Genomic DNA, 18,902 nt, shown 5'->3' with positions numbered 1-18,902 from the left:
GAGAGATGATGGGCCAATTCCACAGGCAGTTGGCACAGCAGCTCTGTGTTTAGAAACCACTCCCCAACCTCACCCTGTATGTCTCTTAATTTGACTGGTCCTTATTTGTATCTTTATAATAAAACTGTAAGTGTAGGTGTAGTGCTTTTCTGAGTTCTGTGAGTTATTTTAACAAATTATCAGACCTGAAGGGTGGTCTCAGGAAACCCTTGGGTTTGTACCCAGTTAGACATAAGTTCAGGTGATCTGGGGGTCCCCAAGTTTGTAGCCAGTGTCTGAAACAAGAGCAGTCTTATTAAAGACCTTCCCATTAAGCTGTGGGGTCTGACACTAAACTGGGTGATTGGGCCAAGTGCTTGTCACTGCTGCACATTTGTCACTTTGTCTGCCTGATATCTAGCCCTCCATCTCCCAGGCTCAAAAGACCAAATTTTCTTTGGGAAAGCAGCCCTCTCTTTCCCCTGACTGTCACCTCCTATAGGCATAGTGAGGTAGACTCTGCTTCCAGTTCCCAGTGTATGTACTGGCCCCAATCCAATTGATAAGCATTTTCCGTACCCTGGTCATCAGGGCTGGTTCAGGAAAGGACAGGTAACCCAACTACGTAAACAAGAACTGCTGAAGAAGAGGTTGCCCTGCAGTTGGATGTGCGAGGAGCTTATACAGCTACTCTGCTTGTAGGAAGAGTTCCTGAGAATGGAACCAACTCACTGGTGGGTCAGCCACTTGAGTCCATCGGGATACGTGGGACCCTGGGAAGCCAAAGGTCAGTCTTGTAACTTCCTGATTAATGTAATCATGTCTGTGTGTTCTCAGGTCCTCCACTATAAGAAACCTTATGTCCTTTGTGTCCATTGGCATCTTTCTATCAACCTCATCTCCACTCACCATGACAACCACATAGCTTCGATCACTTGCCAATGTAAGAGTGCTAACCCATAAGCGTGGGGCCATTTATGTCTCTTGCTTCTCTGTTTTGTTTTGTTGTCTTTTAAATAAATTCACATATAGACTATGATGCTACTCAGGATAGAACCTTAAGCTGGGAATTAAGAGTGATTTTTAATATTTCAAATGGGTGAATTAAAAAGAAAGATATATTCTGTTTATACCTCCAAATCAGGAACAAAGCACCCATCATGATACCCTCACTGACATGAAAAAGAAGAGAATCAAAATGATGGTGAGTGAGGCCAACACCACAAAAAGATAGGGCAGGGAACAAACCAATTGATTTAAACATGCAAAAGAAGCTACTAATGGCAAAACTGAAAAGACCAAGGAACACTGCCTGTAATTTAATGGAATAGGGATATCATTTAGCGAGGTCTTTGACAAAACTTACAGTTATGGGCTTCAAAGGGTGATAGTCCCCATGCTCCAAGAGCACAGCCTCAAGTCGATATGTTGCAGATTCTGCCCTGTAGTTCCGATTCCTGGAGTGCCTGGTAAACAACAAAATCCAAAAAACAATTAGGTGATGGAGACACGTAATGTTCTAGAAACTTGCTGTTGAGACTTCCTCAATGATGAAGTAGTTAATAGAGGAATAGTATTCCTAATAAAACCAATCTGAAATGCTAAATTAAGAAAAAAATAAAATAAAAATCAGTTTGAAGGTATAAGGAGCTGCCAAGGCACATAAGACCTGCAAACCCAGACACCAGAACTAAGGGAAGTATACTGGGGTAAAGCCAGCTTCCCCTGAGAAGGCACTTCTTTATTCTTAACATGGACAAGAGGCTGGAACCAGGCAGAGGGTAGCTGTTAAGACGCAGAGCAGCCAAAAGAAAACTGCTTTAAGAAAACCTTACAGGACTGAAGAGGTAAACTAAGGTTTGGGGCTACCAAGACAGCCAGGGCTTGAAGAAAGAGCTTCTGAAGGGAAGGGGTTACAGAGAAGGGAAAAATCCAGAGCTGGTTTCCTCACAAAGTTATTTGTCAGCTGAGGAGTATAGAGTAAGAGAAAGAAGCCAAGCACAAAGTAGATGAAGAGCACAGTTTACATCAGTCTTATGAGGGCTTAACAAATAAGGGTAATAGTGGGATGAACAATAAAAGGGAAGAGAGTATTCACATTGAAGCAGGAAGAGAACAGAGACAAGAAACACAATAAAGTGTGGAAGACAGAGGGACATGATGGTCTGACACACACACACAGCTGGAATGCAAAGAGGAAGCAAGAACGGGCAGAAGCAATTTTTAAAAAGGTTATTATATCAGCATACAGATGGGGGCCAGATGACAAATGAAGTGATACCTTTAAAGTATTAAAAGTAATTGCCAACCAAGAATTCTATACCCAGTGAAATTTTCCTTCAAACAATGGCAAAAGAAAATTTTCCAGTCAAAGGAAAACCAAGAACAGTGTCAGCAGCATGACTACACTTTAAAACAATAAAATAAAAATAAAAGTAATACAAAAATATTTAAATGTGTATATAACACACAAAATGAATATTGACTACAAAAAATAACTTACAGAGTTAAAATATATGTGGAATTAAAATGCATATCAACTAAAAGGTAAGAGGCAGGAGAAGTGCTATGTAATCTAAATGGTTGTGTTGCCTCTCCACCAAGTTCACAGATTGAAATCCTAACCCCCAAAGGTGAAGGTATTAGGAGGTGGGGCCTTTGGGAGGTGATTAGGTCATGAAGAGCTCACATTGTGACAAAGTAGTAAGAAGCTAGGAAAATTCTTGGGCAGGTAAACTTAAACAAGAAAATTAAACAAGGCTAAACAATTTGGACAACTTACATCCAGCTGGTGCATCACAGGACCTTATCTTCCCTAACCAAGGGCACTTGAGAGCAAATGATTTACAGCTATCGTCTCTAACCAGAGAATAAATAGCTCAAATCACCCTGGTCTGGGAAAATAGAGAACAGAGACCCAATTAATGCCATTTGTGCTGACTAAACCCAAGGACAGATGAAATCAGAGGAACAAATAACAAAAACCCCATTAGAGTCAATACCCAAGATAAAAGAAACCCAAGATAAAAATAAAACACTACAGTAGATCAAAGAATGATCCCACCCAACCCATACGCTCATTCTGATGCATCAGCATATTAAAAATACACCTGGAAAGCTGATGAACATTCCATTGAAACCCTCCCCTAAGATTCTTGCCCACAGGGGGAAAAAGGAAAAAAGGATAAAAATCCCTTAGGACAAAGACTCAGTGTGGACTCGCCCTAGAGCACGCCTGTGCCCCTTCCCAGGCATGAACTTTTTACTTCTTCCTAAACTCTAAGTATCCCCACAAGACTTGCAACCAGAGAAGCAGCAGGCAGTGGTAGCTCACCCCAGGCTTACCCCATGATCCTGTCTCCAAGCCCCCCGCGCCTTTTCTCTGATTTCACAGTGAGTTAAAACAGCCCCACTTTGGCTCTCTTCTGTCACTCTGACTTTCTTCACTTCCCAGTGAGCTAAGAGCAGCCTCACCTTTGCTCACTCCTTCCTATAACTTTTTTAGTGAGCTAAAGCAGAGCACTGCCTAGGCTTTCTCCTGTTGCTGCTTCTACCCTAAGTCCTTCCTTTGTTTTACTGTCTCCAGCTTTAATATATGTACTCTCAAAATCACCTGGACTTGTGTTGTAAAATCTTTCCTACGCAAAGTCAAGAACCCAGACACTACCAGCCGGCCTAAGGCAGACCTGCTCAAGGCCAGTCTCTGTCTGGCAATACCATGGATGAGATTAGTGCCCTTATATAAAAAACCGCAGAGAGCTCCCTCACTTCTTCCACTCTAGGAGGACATAGTGAGAAGGCACCAGCTATGAACCAAGAAGAAGGCTCTTCACAGACACCAAATCTGTTAGTGCCAAGATCCTGGACTCCCAGCCTCCAAAATTGTGGGAAATAAATTACTGTTGTTTACAAGTTACCCAGTCTTTGGTATTTTGTTACAGCAGCTTGAATAGACTAAGGTAAAAGAAAACTGGTACCAAGAATGAGGTGCTGCTGCAACAAATACCTAAAAATGTGGACATGGCTCTGGAACTGAATCACAGGCAGAGATTGGAAGAGTTTTGAAGTACATTCTAGGAAAGCTATTGCTGTGAATGCACTGTTAAAGACAAGTCTCATGAGGGCTCAGAAAAGGGTAGCCGCAGAGAAAACCTCAACCTTCTATTCATGAACAGAATGTTGGCAGAAATATGGACACACAGGACAATTCCAACCCACCACCCACCCACATTTAGGGAAAGAAAAAACTAAAAGCACAGTGTTGGGAAACACCCTGCCTGGTTTCAGGAGCTGCAACCCTGCCGACAGGCTGGAGGGCCCCAAGGCTGGAAATAATCAGGAGGCCTTGGAGAAAACAGGCTCCTGAGGAAACTTGGCCTGTCCTGCCCAACAGGGGCGTAGCCCCTGCCTCTCTGGTTTGCCATGGAGGACTGGTCATCAATGATGGGTAAGTTTACCTCAAGCTGAGGTAAACAACCTAAGACAGATCCCAGTCGGGTACTGGCAGCAGACAACAAATTGGGGGACATGGAGAAGGGGAAAAAGGCCCCTGCACCTCTCGGCTTGGCTTGGACATGGCCAGAGTCCTGATTATAGCCAAGAAGCAGTCTTCTTATCTCTTAGTGGTTCCCTCCCCCTGCCTGGTTCAGGCTTGAAACAGTGCAGGAAAAACAACCCTAAATCAGATCTGGCGGGTCCCAGGGAAATGAGGCCTAAAAGTAAATTCTTTAGAGTGTGTTTTGTTCTTCCCTCAGATATCTGGCCAGCTCATGCTGCAAAGGACATTTACATTATTTACACCCCTTACCCTATATCGTTAGGACATTCACACTGTTTACACCCCTTACCCTGTATCTTTAAGGCGCCTTTATGTCTACTTTCCCCTTTTCTATAGTCTCTATTGTTGATTCTAGTTTCCTCTCGGACCCATGCAAATCAGTGTACTCCTGTCACTTGTCTTCTTAAAGAACTTATCATACTGATGTAATGAGATAACCTATGTATTCCTGTTACCTACCTCCACTGATAAGATTTTCAATAAAAGCCTTGGAACAAAGGGCTACGGGGCCTTCTCCACTAGAAAGATGTGCCACAGCCTTCTCCATTAAGAGGGAGGTGTCCACGTCTGCTCTCCCAGCAAAGAGAGAAGTGTTTGCAATGATTTATGTTTATCTCCCTCATCTGTAACAACCCCGGGACTGGCTCTGCGAGATTCAGAGCCCTGCTCCCATCTCAGCTGGCCCCAGCCAGTTTCCCACGGCAGCGTGCCCAGTCTAGCTGCCGCGGAGTGCGACAGCACAGAAAACTGGGCACCTTGTACCTTGGCCTCCAAATCCCTTGACTTCACCCCCAAAACACTCCCCCATACCACCCCAATCATAACTCCATGACATCATTAATATCTGTATAAAATATAAGCACCCCAAATCTCATTGTGCCATCATTCAGCTTTATTCGATGTCCCCACAAATCCAGACACCCAACCAGTCCAACAGATCTGAGGTACCATTTAATTTCCTTTCTCCCCCTTTCTAAATAAATTTGGCTTTGAGTGCAGGAGGAGAAACGCTGATAATAACATGAACTAGCCTCTCCTTTCTAGCTTTTCAAGGAAAAACCTCAAGCACAATATATTGTCCAATCCCTCTGGGTTACATTTAAAAAATATATACACTGTCTTTATCTTCTAAAAATATTACAGTTGGGAGTCATATATGAAATATTCTTCCGAACTCCCTTTAACATGCTATCAGCCAATCCTTGACCTTTAAAACAAGTAAAACCCTGAAAGAAATGGCAGCATACAAGGTTCCCCTCGTCTCTCCCCTGAAGTTACAATAACTTGAACAGCTATAATTCAACAAAGGATTCCCTGCTCAACACATAAACATGTCTTAGATATCTGTGCACTGAAACATCTGAAGGTGGGTCAGTGCGAGCAAACTGGGTAAAAGGAAAGGGAAAAGAGCTGAGATCGTGCCACGAATGCACCCCGAAGATTACTGAGGGTCTCAGGAGAGGGGAGGAATCATGTTGCCACCTGCACACTCGGCAGCCAGGAGGCGCAAAGAGATACAGTGAGCATTTCCTGACTAAGTTAGTCAGCACAAGCGGTGGCTGAACCCAGTGACCTGGGCAGAGGCTGAGTACAGAGATGTGGCCACAACTGCCTGGCAGCCATCACTGCCAGGCAGAAAAACAAAGTCATGAAGCCTAGCTGCTTCCTGTCACCCTCCTAGAGCTCACCTTGCCTGGTCCTTCCAGAGCTAGCAGAGGGCCCCAGAAGAAGCTGTAGCAGTGTGGGCTAAAGAGCACATTATCTGCAGCCCTGAAAACTGAAGAGGCAGAAGTACTTTCCCTGAGTGGCAAGCGCACACTGCAGCTAATCCCAGATAGAGGAGTGGAGATACAGAAGTGATACAGCTGAGGGCAGGCAGTAGCCATTACTGGGAGGAGAACAAAGCCATGAACACACCAGCCAGCCTCTTCCAGCTCGGACCACGCCAACCTATAGTGGTTGCACTACTGGCAGAGTCTGGTTGCAGGGGACAACACTGGCATTTTATAGGCACAAAACCCCATCTCCCACATTTCCCCATGGGGGTGGTAGTGCCTTGAGATTGAGGCAATCTGGTCAAAGAGGAAACAACCACCTCGCCAGGAAATATAGTGCATTTTCTACCACTCTGCAGAAATTGGAGTAGCCAGAGAAGAGCAAGAGAAACTAATAAACTCGAGCTTCAGTGCCACCTACTGGAAACCAAGAGATTCTCACCAGCCCACTGAATAAAGAAGTGCCAGTCTTTAAGAATAAAAATAAAAAAACGGATTTCAACTCCATAGATGCCTAGGAAGACAAAGAATTCATCAAATACAATAAATAATCAAGGTAGCCAGGCAGTTCAGAAAGAAAATTTAAAAACCTCTAGAAAATAAACTTAAAGACATGGAAATACGTGATTTAAATGACAGCAGTTCTGAAAAAACTCAATAAAATACAAGAGAACAGATATCCAGCTTAAGGAACTCAGAAATAAATCAAAAACCAAAAGCAGTACGTCACCAAAAACACTGAAACTTTAGAAAAGAATAGAAAAGAAATTCTGGAGCTCAATATAAAGAACTCAAAAAAATAAATTAAAAAAATGAATTAGCAAGCTTAGGAAGTACAGCTGACCGCAGGGAGGAAAAAAATTAGTGATGCTTAAGGCAGAAATCTAGATATGAAGCAGGTGGAAAAGATGGACTTGTATAAAAAAACAACAACAACAACAACAACAACAAAAAAACACCTCTACAAGAATATTGAGTCCATCAAAAAAGAGCAATATGAGAATAATGAGATTTGGCAAGATGGCAGAAGAGTGAATGGAAGTCTCACTGACCTCCTCCCAGGACCAATCAGGAATTATAACTAAATTGGGGAGAAATTAGTCCCAAAAAACAACTGAACAATAGCGAGAGAGAACCCTGATAACCTAGGACAGACAGGAGAATCTGCTTTAGCACTCGCTGACTGGTAAGGAGTGTGGTAGAGACTCAAGAAGGCAGGCTAGGCGCCCACAGGCAGCAGTGCCAGAGAGATACTGAAGTAGCCTTCTGAGTGGAGTGGGGTCTAAACCATAAGCAAGGATCCCCAGCCTATAGTACCAGAGCCCAAAAAGTACACAGATAACAGCCAGCTGCAAATACCGGCAGGGTTGCTCTCTGAGACAGGCAGCTGAAGGCGCAAAGAGCCATTTAAAGGACCAACTCACAAATTTTTTATTTGCACCCACTAACCCTGGGCACCAGCAAAGGAAAGGGCAGAGAGGGCTAGAGACACATGAGGAGAGACTGGGGATGGAGGCTTTGCGGGGAGAACTGAGAGGGTAGCTGGCAGGATCCGAGTGCTGACTCATCCCCTAAACAGCAGCAGTCATGTTGCTCAGGTAAACCACGGCCCTAAGCAGAAACAGCTTGAAAGGCCACAACAGCCCCACCCCCAGGATGGACTCTGCCCCACCCTGCGGTGTTTAAGCATGATTGCTGAGTGCGCACTGGCAGTCACAGAGTGTAGATCCCTGGCTGAAGGGAGCATGGAATGAACTAGAGACACTTGAGGAGAGACTAAAGATGGAGCCTTCAGAGAGAGAACTGAAAGTGGCCAGTGCGATTCTGGTACTGAGTCATCCCCCATATGGCAGCAGCCATCTTGTTCAGGCAGACCACTTCCCTGAGCAGCAGGACCTTGAAAGGAAACAACAGCCCCACCCCCAGGAGGGACTCTGCCTAGCCCTGTGGTGCCTAAGCCTGACTGCTGAGTGCAGAGTGACCAGATTAACAACTGAACAAGAAAGTCACAGAGGGTAAATTCCAACAGTCTGCCTAAGGTCAGATGGGGTCAAAATTAGACATCATCAGAGGCAGATCCAAAAAGAAAAAACAGTGGTAAATCCTAGCGGCTACCAAGACAAAATCCACTGTGGTCTTCTCCATGATTTGCGATATTTTCTTTACTATATAGCTTTATAACGTTCATTGCAGGTCCGTCAAATTTGTGCATATTAAGCCATTAAATCTTATACTAATATTTTATTTCTCCCCTTCTTTATAATAGTCTTAATCTCTTTTCAGCCTTATTAATACTGGTTCATTTGCTGTTGATAGTGGGTTTGCAGGAAGGAGTTATTTTTGAGGATGAGGGTTTGTTTCTGGGACTTTGTGATTTTGTTCTGACAGCACCTGCACAAAAACCCACAAGACATGGTGGGCAGAGTGACCCTCAGTCAAAAAGCTGGAGGGAAAGCCCCACCAAAGGATGACTAAACAACAATCAAAACCCAATTACATCCAGAGAGTCTTAATCAATGACACAAAAAATATCCCAAGAGGACCAAGTTCAGGAGATCAAGGAGACTGCACCACTGAATCTCACAGGTCTCCTACCATACGAGTTCACACCACAAAGTCAGGACGTCAAGACAGATCAATTCAAGAAACAGAAGGGAAAAAGAAGAGTCTCATAAATAATGGGAAGACAAAGAAACACCCCCGAATCAAAGGGAAAGGAGGAATCCCCACAAAGAAAATTAAATGAGATAGAGGCAAGTAAACTATCAGATATTGAGTTCAAAACAATGGTTCTAAAAAAACTCAATGAGCTCAGTGAGCTCGGGGAATTACCAAAAACTACAGGTAAACAAAACTACAGGTAAACCACACCACAATGAAAAAGGACACAGAAACTATCAACAGGAGGCAAGAGGAAATGAAGAATATAATTTCTGAATCGAAGAACACAGTAGAAGGAATCTAAAGCAGGCTAGATGAAGCCGAGGATCGAATCAGCAAGCTGGAGGCCAAGGTAGAAAAAAGCTCCCAGAAAGAGCAAGGCTCAAAAAGAATGAAGAGGAGTTTCGAGAAATGCAGGAACACCTGAAATGTATTAATATCTGTATAATACGGATACCAGAAAAAGGAGGAGAGAAGGAAGGGATAGAGTACATATCTGAAAAAGCAATGATGGAAAACTTCCCTAATTGGAGGAGAGAAAAAGACACACAAGTCCAGGAAGCACAGAGGATCCCATTCAAGAGGAACCCAAAGAGGCCCACTCTAAGACACATCATAATTAAAATGAAAAATATCAAAGACAAAGAGAGAATCTTAAAGGCAACAAGGGAGAAACAGGTAGTAACATACAATTGACCCCCTTGTATGGGCGAGCAGGTGATTTCTCAACAGAAACACTACAAGCAAGAATGAAATGGCAACATATGTTCCAACTATCAAAAAGCAAAGGCCTGCAACCAAGACCACTCTTAACTATTCAGGCTCTCAATTAAAATGAAGGCAAAATAAGGAGTTTCCCAGACAAAAGAAGGCTAAAAGAATACACCTCCACAAAACCAGCACTGCAACATATCCTGAAGGAACTGCTTTAAGAAGATGATGAAAAAAGAGTGAGAAAGAAAGGAACACAGGTACAAAGGGAAACAATGAATAAGTAACTATCAGTAATAATTTTAAATATAAATGGATCAAATGCCCCAATCAAAAGACATAAGGAGGATGACTGTATACGAAAACATGACATGCACATTTGCTGCCTACAAGAGACCAACATCACAACAAAGGACCTACACAGACTGAAGGTAAAGGGATGGGAAAAAATATTCCAAGCAAATGGACAGGAAAAGAAAGCCAGGGTAGCAATACTTATACCAGACAAAATAGATTTCAAAACATAGGCCATAAAAAGAGACCCAGAGGGACACTTCATAGTACTCAAAGGAAGAACCCATCAAGAAGATATAAACATTGTAAACCTACATGGACCCAACATAGGAGCACCCAAATACATGAGGAAAATCTTGGAGGACTTCAAGAAACATATAGAAAGCAATGCACTGATAGAAGGGGATTTTAACACCCCACTGTCAACAATGGCTAGATCTTCCAAACAAAGTATCAACAAGGATACAGTGCTACTGAATGACACACTAGATCAATTGGACTTAACTGATATCCATAGAACCTTTCATCCCAAGGACCTTTCATCCCAGAGAAGTAAAATACACATTCTTTTCAAAGGCACATGGAATATTTTCAAAAACAGATCACATGCTAGGACACAAAAGAAGCCTCAGTAAAGTTAAGAAAATTGAAATCATAACAAGCATTTTTCTCAGACCACACAGGCTTGAAACTAGACACCAACCTCAAAGAAAAACTTAAAAATATTAAACTCAAGAAGACTAAATAGCATGCTATTGAACAATGAATGGGTCAATAATGAGATCAAAGGAGAAATCAAAAAGTTTCTGGAAACAAATGAAAATGAACACACAACAGTCCAAAACCTATGGGACACAGCGAAGGCAAACTTGAGAGGGATGTTCAAAGCAATACAGGCCTACCTCAAAATGACAGAAACATTTCAAATAAACGACCTAACCCTCCAGCTTCAAGAACTGGAGAAACAACAACAAAGTCCACAGTCAGTAGAAGGAAGGAAATAATTAAGATCAGAGCAGAGCCAAATGACATAGAGACTAAAAGAACAATTCAAAGGATCAACCAATCCAGGAGCTGGTTCTTTGAAAAGATAAACAAAATTGACAAGCCTTTAAGCAGATTCATCAAGAAAATTAGAGAAAGGACCCAAATAAATAACATCGGAAATGAGAAAAAAGAAATAACAATTGATACCACAGAAATACATAGGATTGTAAGAAAGTACTATGAACAATTATATGCCAACATATTTGAAAACCTTGGTGAAATGGATACACTTCTAGAAAAATATAACATTTCAACACTGAATGAAGAAGTAGAAAGCCTGAACTGACCGATAACAGCTGGCGTAACTGAGGAGTAATCAAGAAACTTCCAGCACACCAAAGCCCTGTACGAGACAATTTCACAGGAGAATTTTACAAAACATTCATAAGGAGAAGCTAACCCCTGTCCTTCTCAGATTATTCCATAAATTCAAAGAAGAGGGAAGACTCCCAACCTTTTTTTATGAGGTCAGCATCATCCTATTCACAAAACCAGACAAAGACAAAACAATGAGAGAAAACTACAGGCCAATATCACTGATGAACACAAACACTAAAATCCTCAACAAAATATTGGTAAACCACATCCAGCAATATATTAAAAAGATCACCCACCATGATCAAGTGGGGTTCATTCCAGGGATGCAAGGATGGTTTGATATTCAGAAATCAATAAATGTAATACATCACATAAACAAAAAGAAAGATAAAAATCACATGATGATATCAATAGATGCGGAAAAGGCATTTGATAAGGTACAGCATCCATTTATGATAAAAACACTCAGCAAAGAGGGAATAAAAGAGGCATACCTCAACATAATAAAGGCCATATATGGAAAATGTACAGCCAACATCATAGCCAACGGGCAAGAACTAAAAGCTTTCCCACTAAGACTGGGAACAAGGCAAGGTTGTCTGGTTTCACCACTTCTATTCAACATAGTATTGGAAGTCCTAGCCCCAGTGATCAGACAAGAAAAAGAAGTAAAAGGCACCCCAATTGGAAAAGAGGAAGTAAAACTATCACTGTTTGCAGACATGATAGTGTATACAGAAAACCCTATAGAATCCACCAACAAACCTTTCAACCTAGTAAGTGAATTTGGCAAAACAGCAGGATATAAAGTCAACATTCAGAAATCGAAGGCATTTTTGTACACCACAATGAATTATCAGAATCAGAAATCAGAGAAAAAATCCCTATTGCTATCACAGCAAGAAAACTACAGTGCCTAGAAATAAACTTAACCAAGGAGGTAAAAGACCTGTACACAGAAAACTATACACAACACTGAAGAAAGAAATTAAGGAACACACAAAGAAATGGAAACATATACTGTGTTCACAAATAGAAAGAATGATCATCATCAAAATGTCCATACTTCCCAAAGCAATTCACAGATTGAACGCAATCCCAATTAAAATACCAATGACACATTCCAGAGATACAGAACAAACATTTCATTTATATGGAACCATAAATGACCCTAAATAGCTGCAATTTTGAGAAAGAAGAAAAACGTAGGAGGTCACAAGACCTGACATCAAACTATATTACAAGGCCACTGTAATCAAAACAGTCTGGTACAGGCATAAGAACACACACATAGGTCAATGGAACAGAATAGAGAGCCTAGAAATAAACCCATGTCTCTATGGTCAATTAATATTCAATAAAGGGGGCAGAAGCATAAAATGGAGTATACTAGCCTCTTCAACAAATGGTATTGGGAGAGCTGGACAGGTGCATGCAAAAAACTGAAATCAACCATCAACTTACACCATACACAAAAATAAACTCAAAATGGATTAAAAACTTAAACATAACTTGCGACACCACAAAAGTCCTACAGGAGAACTTAGGCAGGAAACTCAGATATTCCAGGAAACATTTTCACAGATATGTCCCCTAGAGCAAGGAATATAAAGGAAAGTATAAACAAATGGGATTTCATCAAAATAAGAAGCTTCTGCACAGCTAAAGAAAACATCATCAAAATGAAAAGGGAATCAACTGCATGGGAAAATATAGTTGCCAATGATACGTCAGATAGGCGTTTGATCTCCAAAATACATGAGGAACTCAACACAACTCCACTCCAGGAAGACAAAAATCCAATTAAAAAATGGGCAAAGGACCTGGGCAGACCCTTCTCCAAGGAGGACATACACAGAGCCCAGAGACATATGAAAAGATGCTCAGGATCACTGGCCATCAGAGAGATGCAAATTAAAACCACAAGGAGGTACCCCTTCACACCAGTCAGAATGGTCATCATAAACAAATCAACAAACAAGTGCTGGCGAGGTTGTGGAGAAGAGGGAACCCTAATACACTGTTGGTGGAAATGCAGACTGGTGCAGCCACTGTGGAAACGGCTCGGAATTTCCTCAGAAAACTAAAAATGGAACTGCTTTTTGACCCTGAGAATCCCAAAACACCAATTCAAAAGAAGCTATGCACCCCAATGTTCATAGCAGCACAATTTACAAGAGCCAAGTGCTGGAAACAACCTAAGTGCCCGTCAATAAATGAGTGAATCTGAAAACTATGGTACATTTACACAGTGGAATACTATACAGCAGAAAGAGCTCCTACCCTTTGCAACAGTGTGGATGGAACTGGAGAGCATTATTCTAAGTGAAATAAGCCAGGGGGTGAAAGACAAATACCATATGATCTCACCAATAAGTGGAATCTAATCAACAAAACAAACAAACATGAAAAAAATGACCAGCAACATTGAAATAAAAAACAGACAGTAACAAGAGTGAATGAGGGAGGGGGGTAATGGGAAATGGAAGGGAAAGGGTCAAATAAAGTAACATGGGTATGAAGGACCCATGGACAAAGCCAAAGCCAAAGTGGGGAAGGATTGAGGGAGAGAGGCCAGAGTGGGTGGGGGAGGGAAAGTGGTGGCAGGTAAATGGAGACAAATGTATTTGAACAATAAAAAGAAAAAATAATGACTATTCGAGGGGAAGAGAGGGAGAAGGCCACACAGAGCCTATTCAAACAAATAGTTGATGAGAACTTCCTAAACCTATGAAAACAGCTGGATTCTCCATCCAAGAAACAATCATTCTCAATCCAAAAAGACCTTCTCCAAGGCCCATTATATTAAATATGTCAAAAATTAATGACAAAGAAAGAAATCTCAAAACAGCCTGAGGAAAAAAAGATGGTAACCTATAAAGGAAACCCCGTTAGATTCGCATCATATTTTTCAGCAGAAACCCTAGAAGCTAGAAGAGCGTAGATTCAAATGTTCAAACTACTGAAAGACAGAAATTACCATCAAAGTTATCCTTTACATATAAGGAGAAATAAGACTTTTCCAGACATATTGAGGCTGTGGGAATTTATTACCAAAAAAAACTCCCATTACAGGAATACTACAACAGCTTATTCTACCGAAAATGAAAAGACAAAAGAATATATAACTGTGAGTAAGACGAGTAACAGACAGAGAGAAGCAGAAAATTTCAACTTTTTTTCAGAATAGGGTATTGTACATTTAAATATAACATAAAGGTCGAAGATGGTAAAAACAGTTTAAAAAGACGATAGGTACTACAATTTTGAAATGAACTCATAAACAGACATAATTTGTGACAACAAAAACATAAAAGGAGAGACAACAAAGGTCTGAATTTGCAAAGGGGTGGAGACAAGATATAAAAATATTAGAAATTAAATATTCATTTAATATGAATATAAAATAAGAAAAAGGACTACCGCATATATATGAAACTTTCTTTTGCATATACCTAATGGTAACTGCACATGCACAAAATATCCAGAACTGAGAAAGAACACACAAAAAAAAGAAAACAGAGGAAAAAAGTTATAGAATACCATCACATTTAAAAAAACAAAACAAAAAACAGAAACACAAGGAAAAAGAAACAATGGAGAGACAGAGCTACCAGAAAACAAAACATAAAATGGCTATAGGAAATCCTCATATAGCCAAAATGTAAATGGACTGAGCTCACCAATAAAAGTCACAGAGTGGCAGAATAAACAAAAAAATTTTTTTTAAAACCCCAACCATACACTGCCTTGAGGAGATACATTTCAGCTGCAAGGAAAATAAAGACTCAAAGTGAAGGTGTCAAAGGCATATTGGGACACAAAACCAGCCTCTACAAATTTAAAAGATTGAAATCATATTAAGCATATTCTCTGAACACAGTGCTCAAAAATTAGAAGTCAACTGCAGAGAAAAAGAAGAAATCACAGGTATGTGTGATTATTAAACAACATGCTACTAAAACATGACTGGGTCAAAGAAGAAATAATAGGAGAGATCAAAAGATACATAGAAACAAATGAGAATGACAATACAACATATCAAAACTTTTGGGATGAAGCAAAAGTGATAAGAGTAAAGTTTATATTATTACAGCCTATCTCAAAAAAAAAAAAAAAAAACCCCAAGAAAAATCTCAGACAACCTAACATCTTACAGAAATAAAGAACTAAATTACATCTTAAAGAACTGAAACAGGAGAACAAATGGAGCTGAAGAGCAGCAGAAGGAAAGAAATAATAAAAATTAGAGCAGGGTTAAATAAAATAAAGAACAAAAGTACAAAAAAATTAATACAAAAAAAGAGCTGGTTCTTTGAAAAGATTAATAAAATTGACAAATCTCTGGCTAGACTCATTAAGGAAAAAGAAAAAAGACACAAATAAAATCTGAAAGGAAAGAAGAGAAGTTACAATGGACACCACAGAAATACAGAGGAAAATACAGTAACACTATGAAAGAATATATATTACCACGTTTATAACCTTAAAAAAAATGGACAAGTTCTTAGGAATATATAGACTAGACTGAACCACAAAGAACTGTAAAATCTAAATAGACCTATCAACAGTGAGGAGATTGAAACAACAATCAAAAATCTCCCCAAAAGTATAAGTCCAAGACCAGATGACTTCACTAGTGAATTCTACCAAACGTTCAAAAAAAGAGCTACTGGTAATCCCTATCCTTCTCAAACTCTTCAAAAAATACTGAAAAATAGCAATACTTCCTAATATACTTATGGGGCCAACATTACACCGATACCAACCCTGGTAAGGATAACACAAAAAAAGAAAATTACAGACCAATATCGCTGATGAATATAGATACCGAAAACCTAAACAAAATAGTAAATCAAATACAATACATTAAAAAATAATAGATCACGATCAAGTGGAATTCATTAGAGGGGCACAAGGATGATCATATGATCGTATCAATAGATGTAGAAAAAGCATTTGACAAGATACAACATCTGTTATGATTAAAACACTCAAAATCGGCAAAGAAGGAAAATAGTTCAATATAATGAAGGCCACATATGACAAACCTTCCGTTCATATCATACTCAATGGTCAAAAACTGAAAGCTTTTCCTCTGAGATCAGAAACAAGGTAGGATGTCCACTCTTACCACTTTTACTCAACATAGTATTGGAAGTTCTAGCCAGAGGAATCAAGCAAGAGACAGAAATAAAAGGCATCCAAATGGGGAAGGAAGAAGTGTCACTTTTTGCAGATGACATGGTTCTTCATATTGAAACTCCTAAAGACTCCACCAAAAAAATATTAAAAACAATAAACAAGTAAAGTCAAGTCGCAGGACACCAAATTAATGTACAAAATCCACTGGGTTCCTATATACTAACAATGACATTTTCAGAAAAAGAAATTAAAAAACAATTTTTTTGCAATTGCAACAAAAGAATAGAAGCTAGGAATAAATTTAACAAAGGATGTGAGCGACCTATACATTGAAAACAAGAGATTTTTAAAAATGAAGAAATGGAAAGATATTCCATGTTCATGGAATGGAAGAATTAACATAATTAAAATGGCCATATTACCCAAAGCAATATACAGATTTAATGCAATTCCCATTAAAATCCCAATGGCAGTTTTTAAAAAAATTTTTAAAAAGTCAGATTTATATGGAACCACTAGAAACCCTGAATAGCCAAAGCAATCCTGAGAATAAAGAACAGAGCCAGAGGTATCACATTCTCTGACTTCAAATTATACTACAAAGTGACAATAATCAAAACAGCATGGTATTAGCTGAAAAAAGACACATAGGCTAATGGAATAGAATTGAGAGCCCAGAAATACACTCACATGTATACGTGCAAATGATTTCTGACAAATAAGCCAAAAACAATCAATGGAGAAGAGAAAGCCTCTTCAACAAATGCACTGGAAAATTGAAAAGCCACATGCAAAAGAAACTAGGCTGCTATTTGTTACCATACACAAAAATTAGCTCAAAATGGATTACAGACCTAACTATAAGACCCAAAACAATAAATTATATAGAAGGAAATATAGGTACTAAACTTATGAACATTGGTCTCAGAGAGGGTTTTATGAATTTCACCTCAAAAGCAAAGGAAGTAAAAGCAAATATAAATCAATGGAATGGTATTAAACTAAAAAGTTTCTGTACAGCAAACAACATGTCAACAAAACAAAATAGCAACCAACCGAATTGGGAAAGACATTTACAAACAACACCTCCAATAAGGAGTTATGGTCCAAAATATGTAAAGAACTTAAACAAGTCAACAACCACACACACACAAAAAGTCCAATTTAAAAATGGGCAGAGGACCTGAAAAGACAAGTCTCCCAAGAAGACATACAAATAACCAAGAGATACATAAAAAGATGCTCAACTTCACTAGCTATTAGGGAAATGCAAATCAAAACTGCTGGGGGGACGGAGCATGTTGCAGGGTGTCTGGCGCTCTGGGATCTGAGGGTTACTGTCCCGGGCCAGCTGAGATGGGAAAGTGAACACTGAATCCTGCAGAGCCTGTCCCAGAGTGGTCACAGATGGGGGGAGTAAACACAAATCATCACAAACACTTCTCTGTTTGCCAGAAGAGGGAAAAGGGCACTTCCCTCTAGTGGAGAAGCCCCTGAGCTCCTTTGTTCAAAGGCTTTTATTGAAAGGGTTATCAGTGGGGCCAGGTAATAGGAATGTACAGCTTATCTCATTATATCAGCATGTTAATGTTTACAGAGAATAGATGATGTTTTGAAGAAAAGAAATGGCAGGAACACATGGATTTACAGGGATCTGAGAGGAGACTAGTAAACAAGAGAGAGGAGTAACCATGAGAGTGTAGTAAACAAAAGAATGCTAAAGGGCATAGGGTTAGGGTGTGTGAATAATGTAAAGTTCCTTCCCAGCATGTGCTGGCTTTAGCTTTTGATGGAGAAACAAAGCATACTTTTAAAGAATGTACTTTTAGGCCTGATTTCCCCTGGGAACTGCTGGATCAAGTTTAGGACTGTCTCCAGTATTGTTTCGAGCCTTAGCCAGGCAGGAGGGAGGGAGCTGTCAAGAGACAAGGAGACGTCTTTCAGATAGAATGAGGACTCTGGCCATGTCCAAGCCAAGCCAAAGGGTGCAGGTCTTTTTGCCCTTTCTCTGTGTCCCCCAAGTCTTTGTCTGCTGCCCACACTGGCCGATGTCTGCCTTAGGTGGTTTCTCCTCGTGAGAAAACTTACCTGTCATCAACAACCAACCATCACAGGGCCAAGCAGGGTGATGTGAGGGAGGCAGGGGCTGTGCCCCTCCCAGGGGGACAGGTTTCATCTCCTCAGTGGGCAGTTTTTCCCAAGGCCTCCTTGATTATTTCCATCCTTGGGGCCCTCTCGCCTGTCGGCAGGGTTACAGTTCCTGAAACCAGACACGGCATTTCCCAACACAAAACTATAATAAGATACCATCTCACACCTCTGAGAACAGCTATTATCAACAAGACAAGTAATAATAAGTGTTGGATAAGTTGTGGAGAAAAAAGAACCCTCATTCACCGACTGTGGAAATGTAA

The 18,902-nt window shown here is 40.3% G+C and overlaps 1 protein-coding gene across 2 annotated transcripts in view; it reads right to left on the bottom strand.

Annotated features, from left to right (window-relative positions):
• Positions 1-18,902, bottom strand: part of VPS35L (VPS35 endosomal protein sorting factor like) — a 150,629-nt gene that overhangs the window by 126,976 nt on the left and 4,751 nt on the right. For both annotated transcript variants that reach the window (XM_054575477.1, XM_054575478.1), the window contains exon 2: positions 1,346-1,445. In XM_054575477.1, the coding sequence (XP_054431452.1) occupies positions 1,346-1,445 (100 nt within the window). The remainder of the gene's footprint in view (positions 1-1,345; positions 1,446-18,902) is intronic.

The sequence above is a fragment of the Pteronotus mesoamericanus genome, unplaced genomic scaffold (assembly GCF_021234165.1).
Source record: "Pteronotus mesoamericanus isolate MK-2021 breed Mesoamerican mustached bat unplaced genomic scaffold, CSHL_Meso_final contig_301, whole genome shotgun sequence".
Taxonomy (NCBI): Eukaryota; Metazoa; Chordata; class Mammalia; order Chiroptera; family Mormoopidae; genus Pteronotus; species Pteronotus mesoamericanus.
Note: the sequence above shows the minus strand (reverse complement) of the source record. Positions and strands in the feature narration are given on the sequence as shown.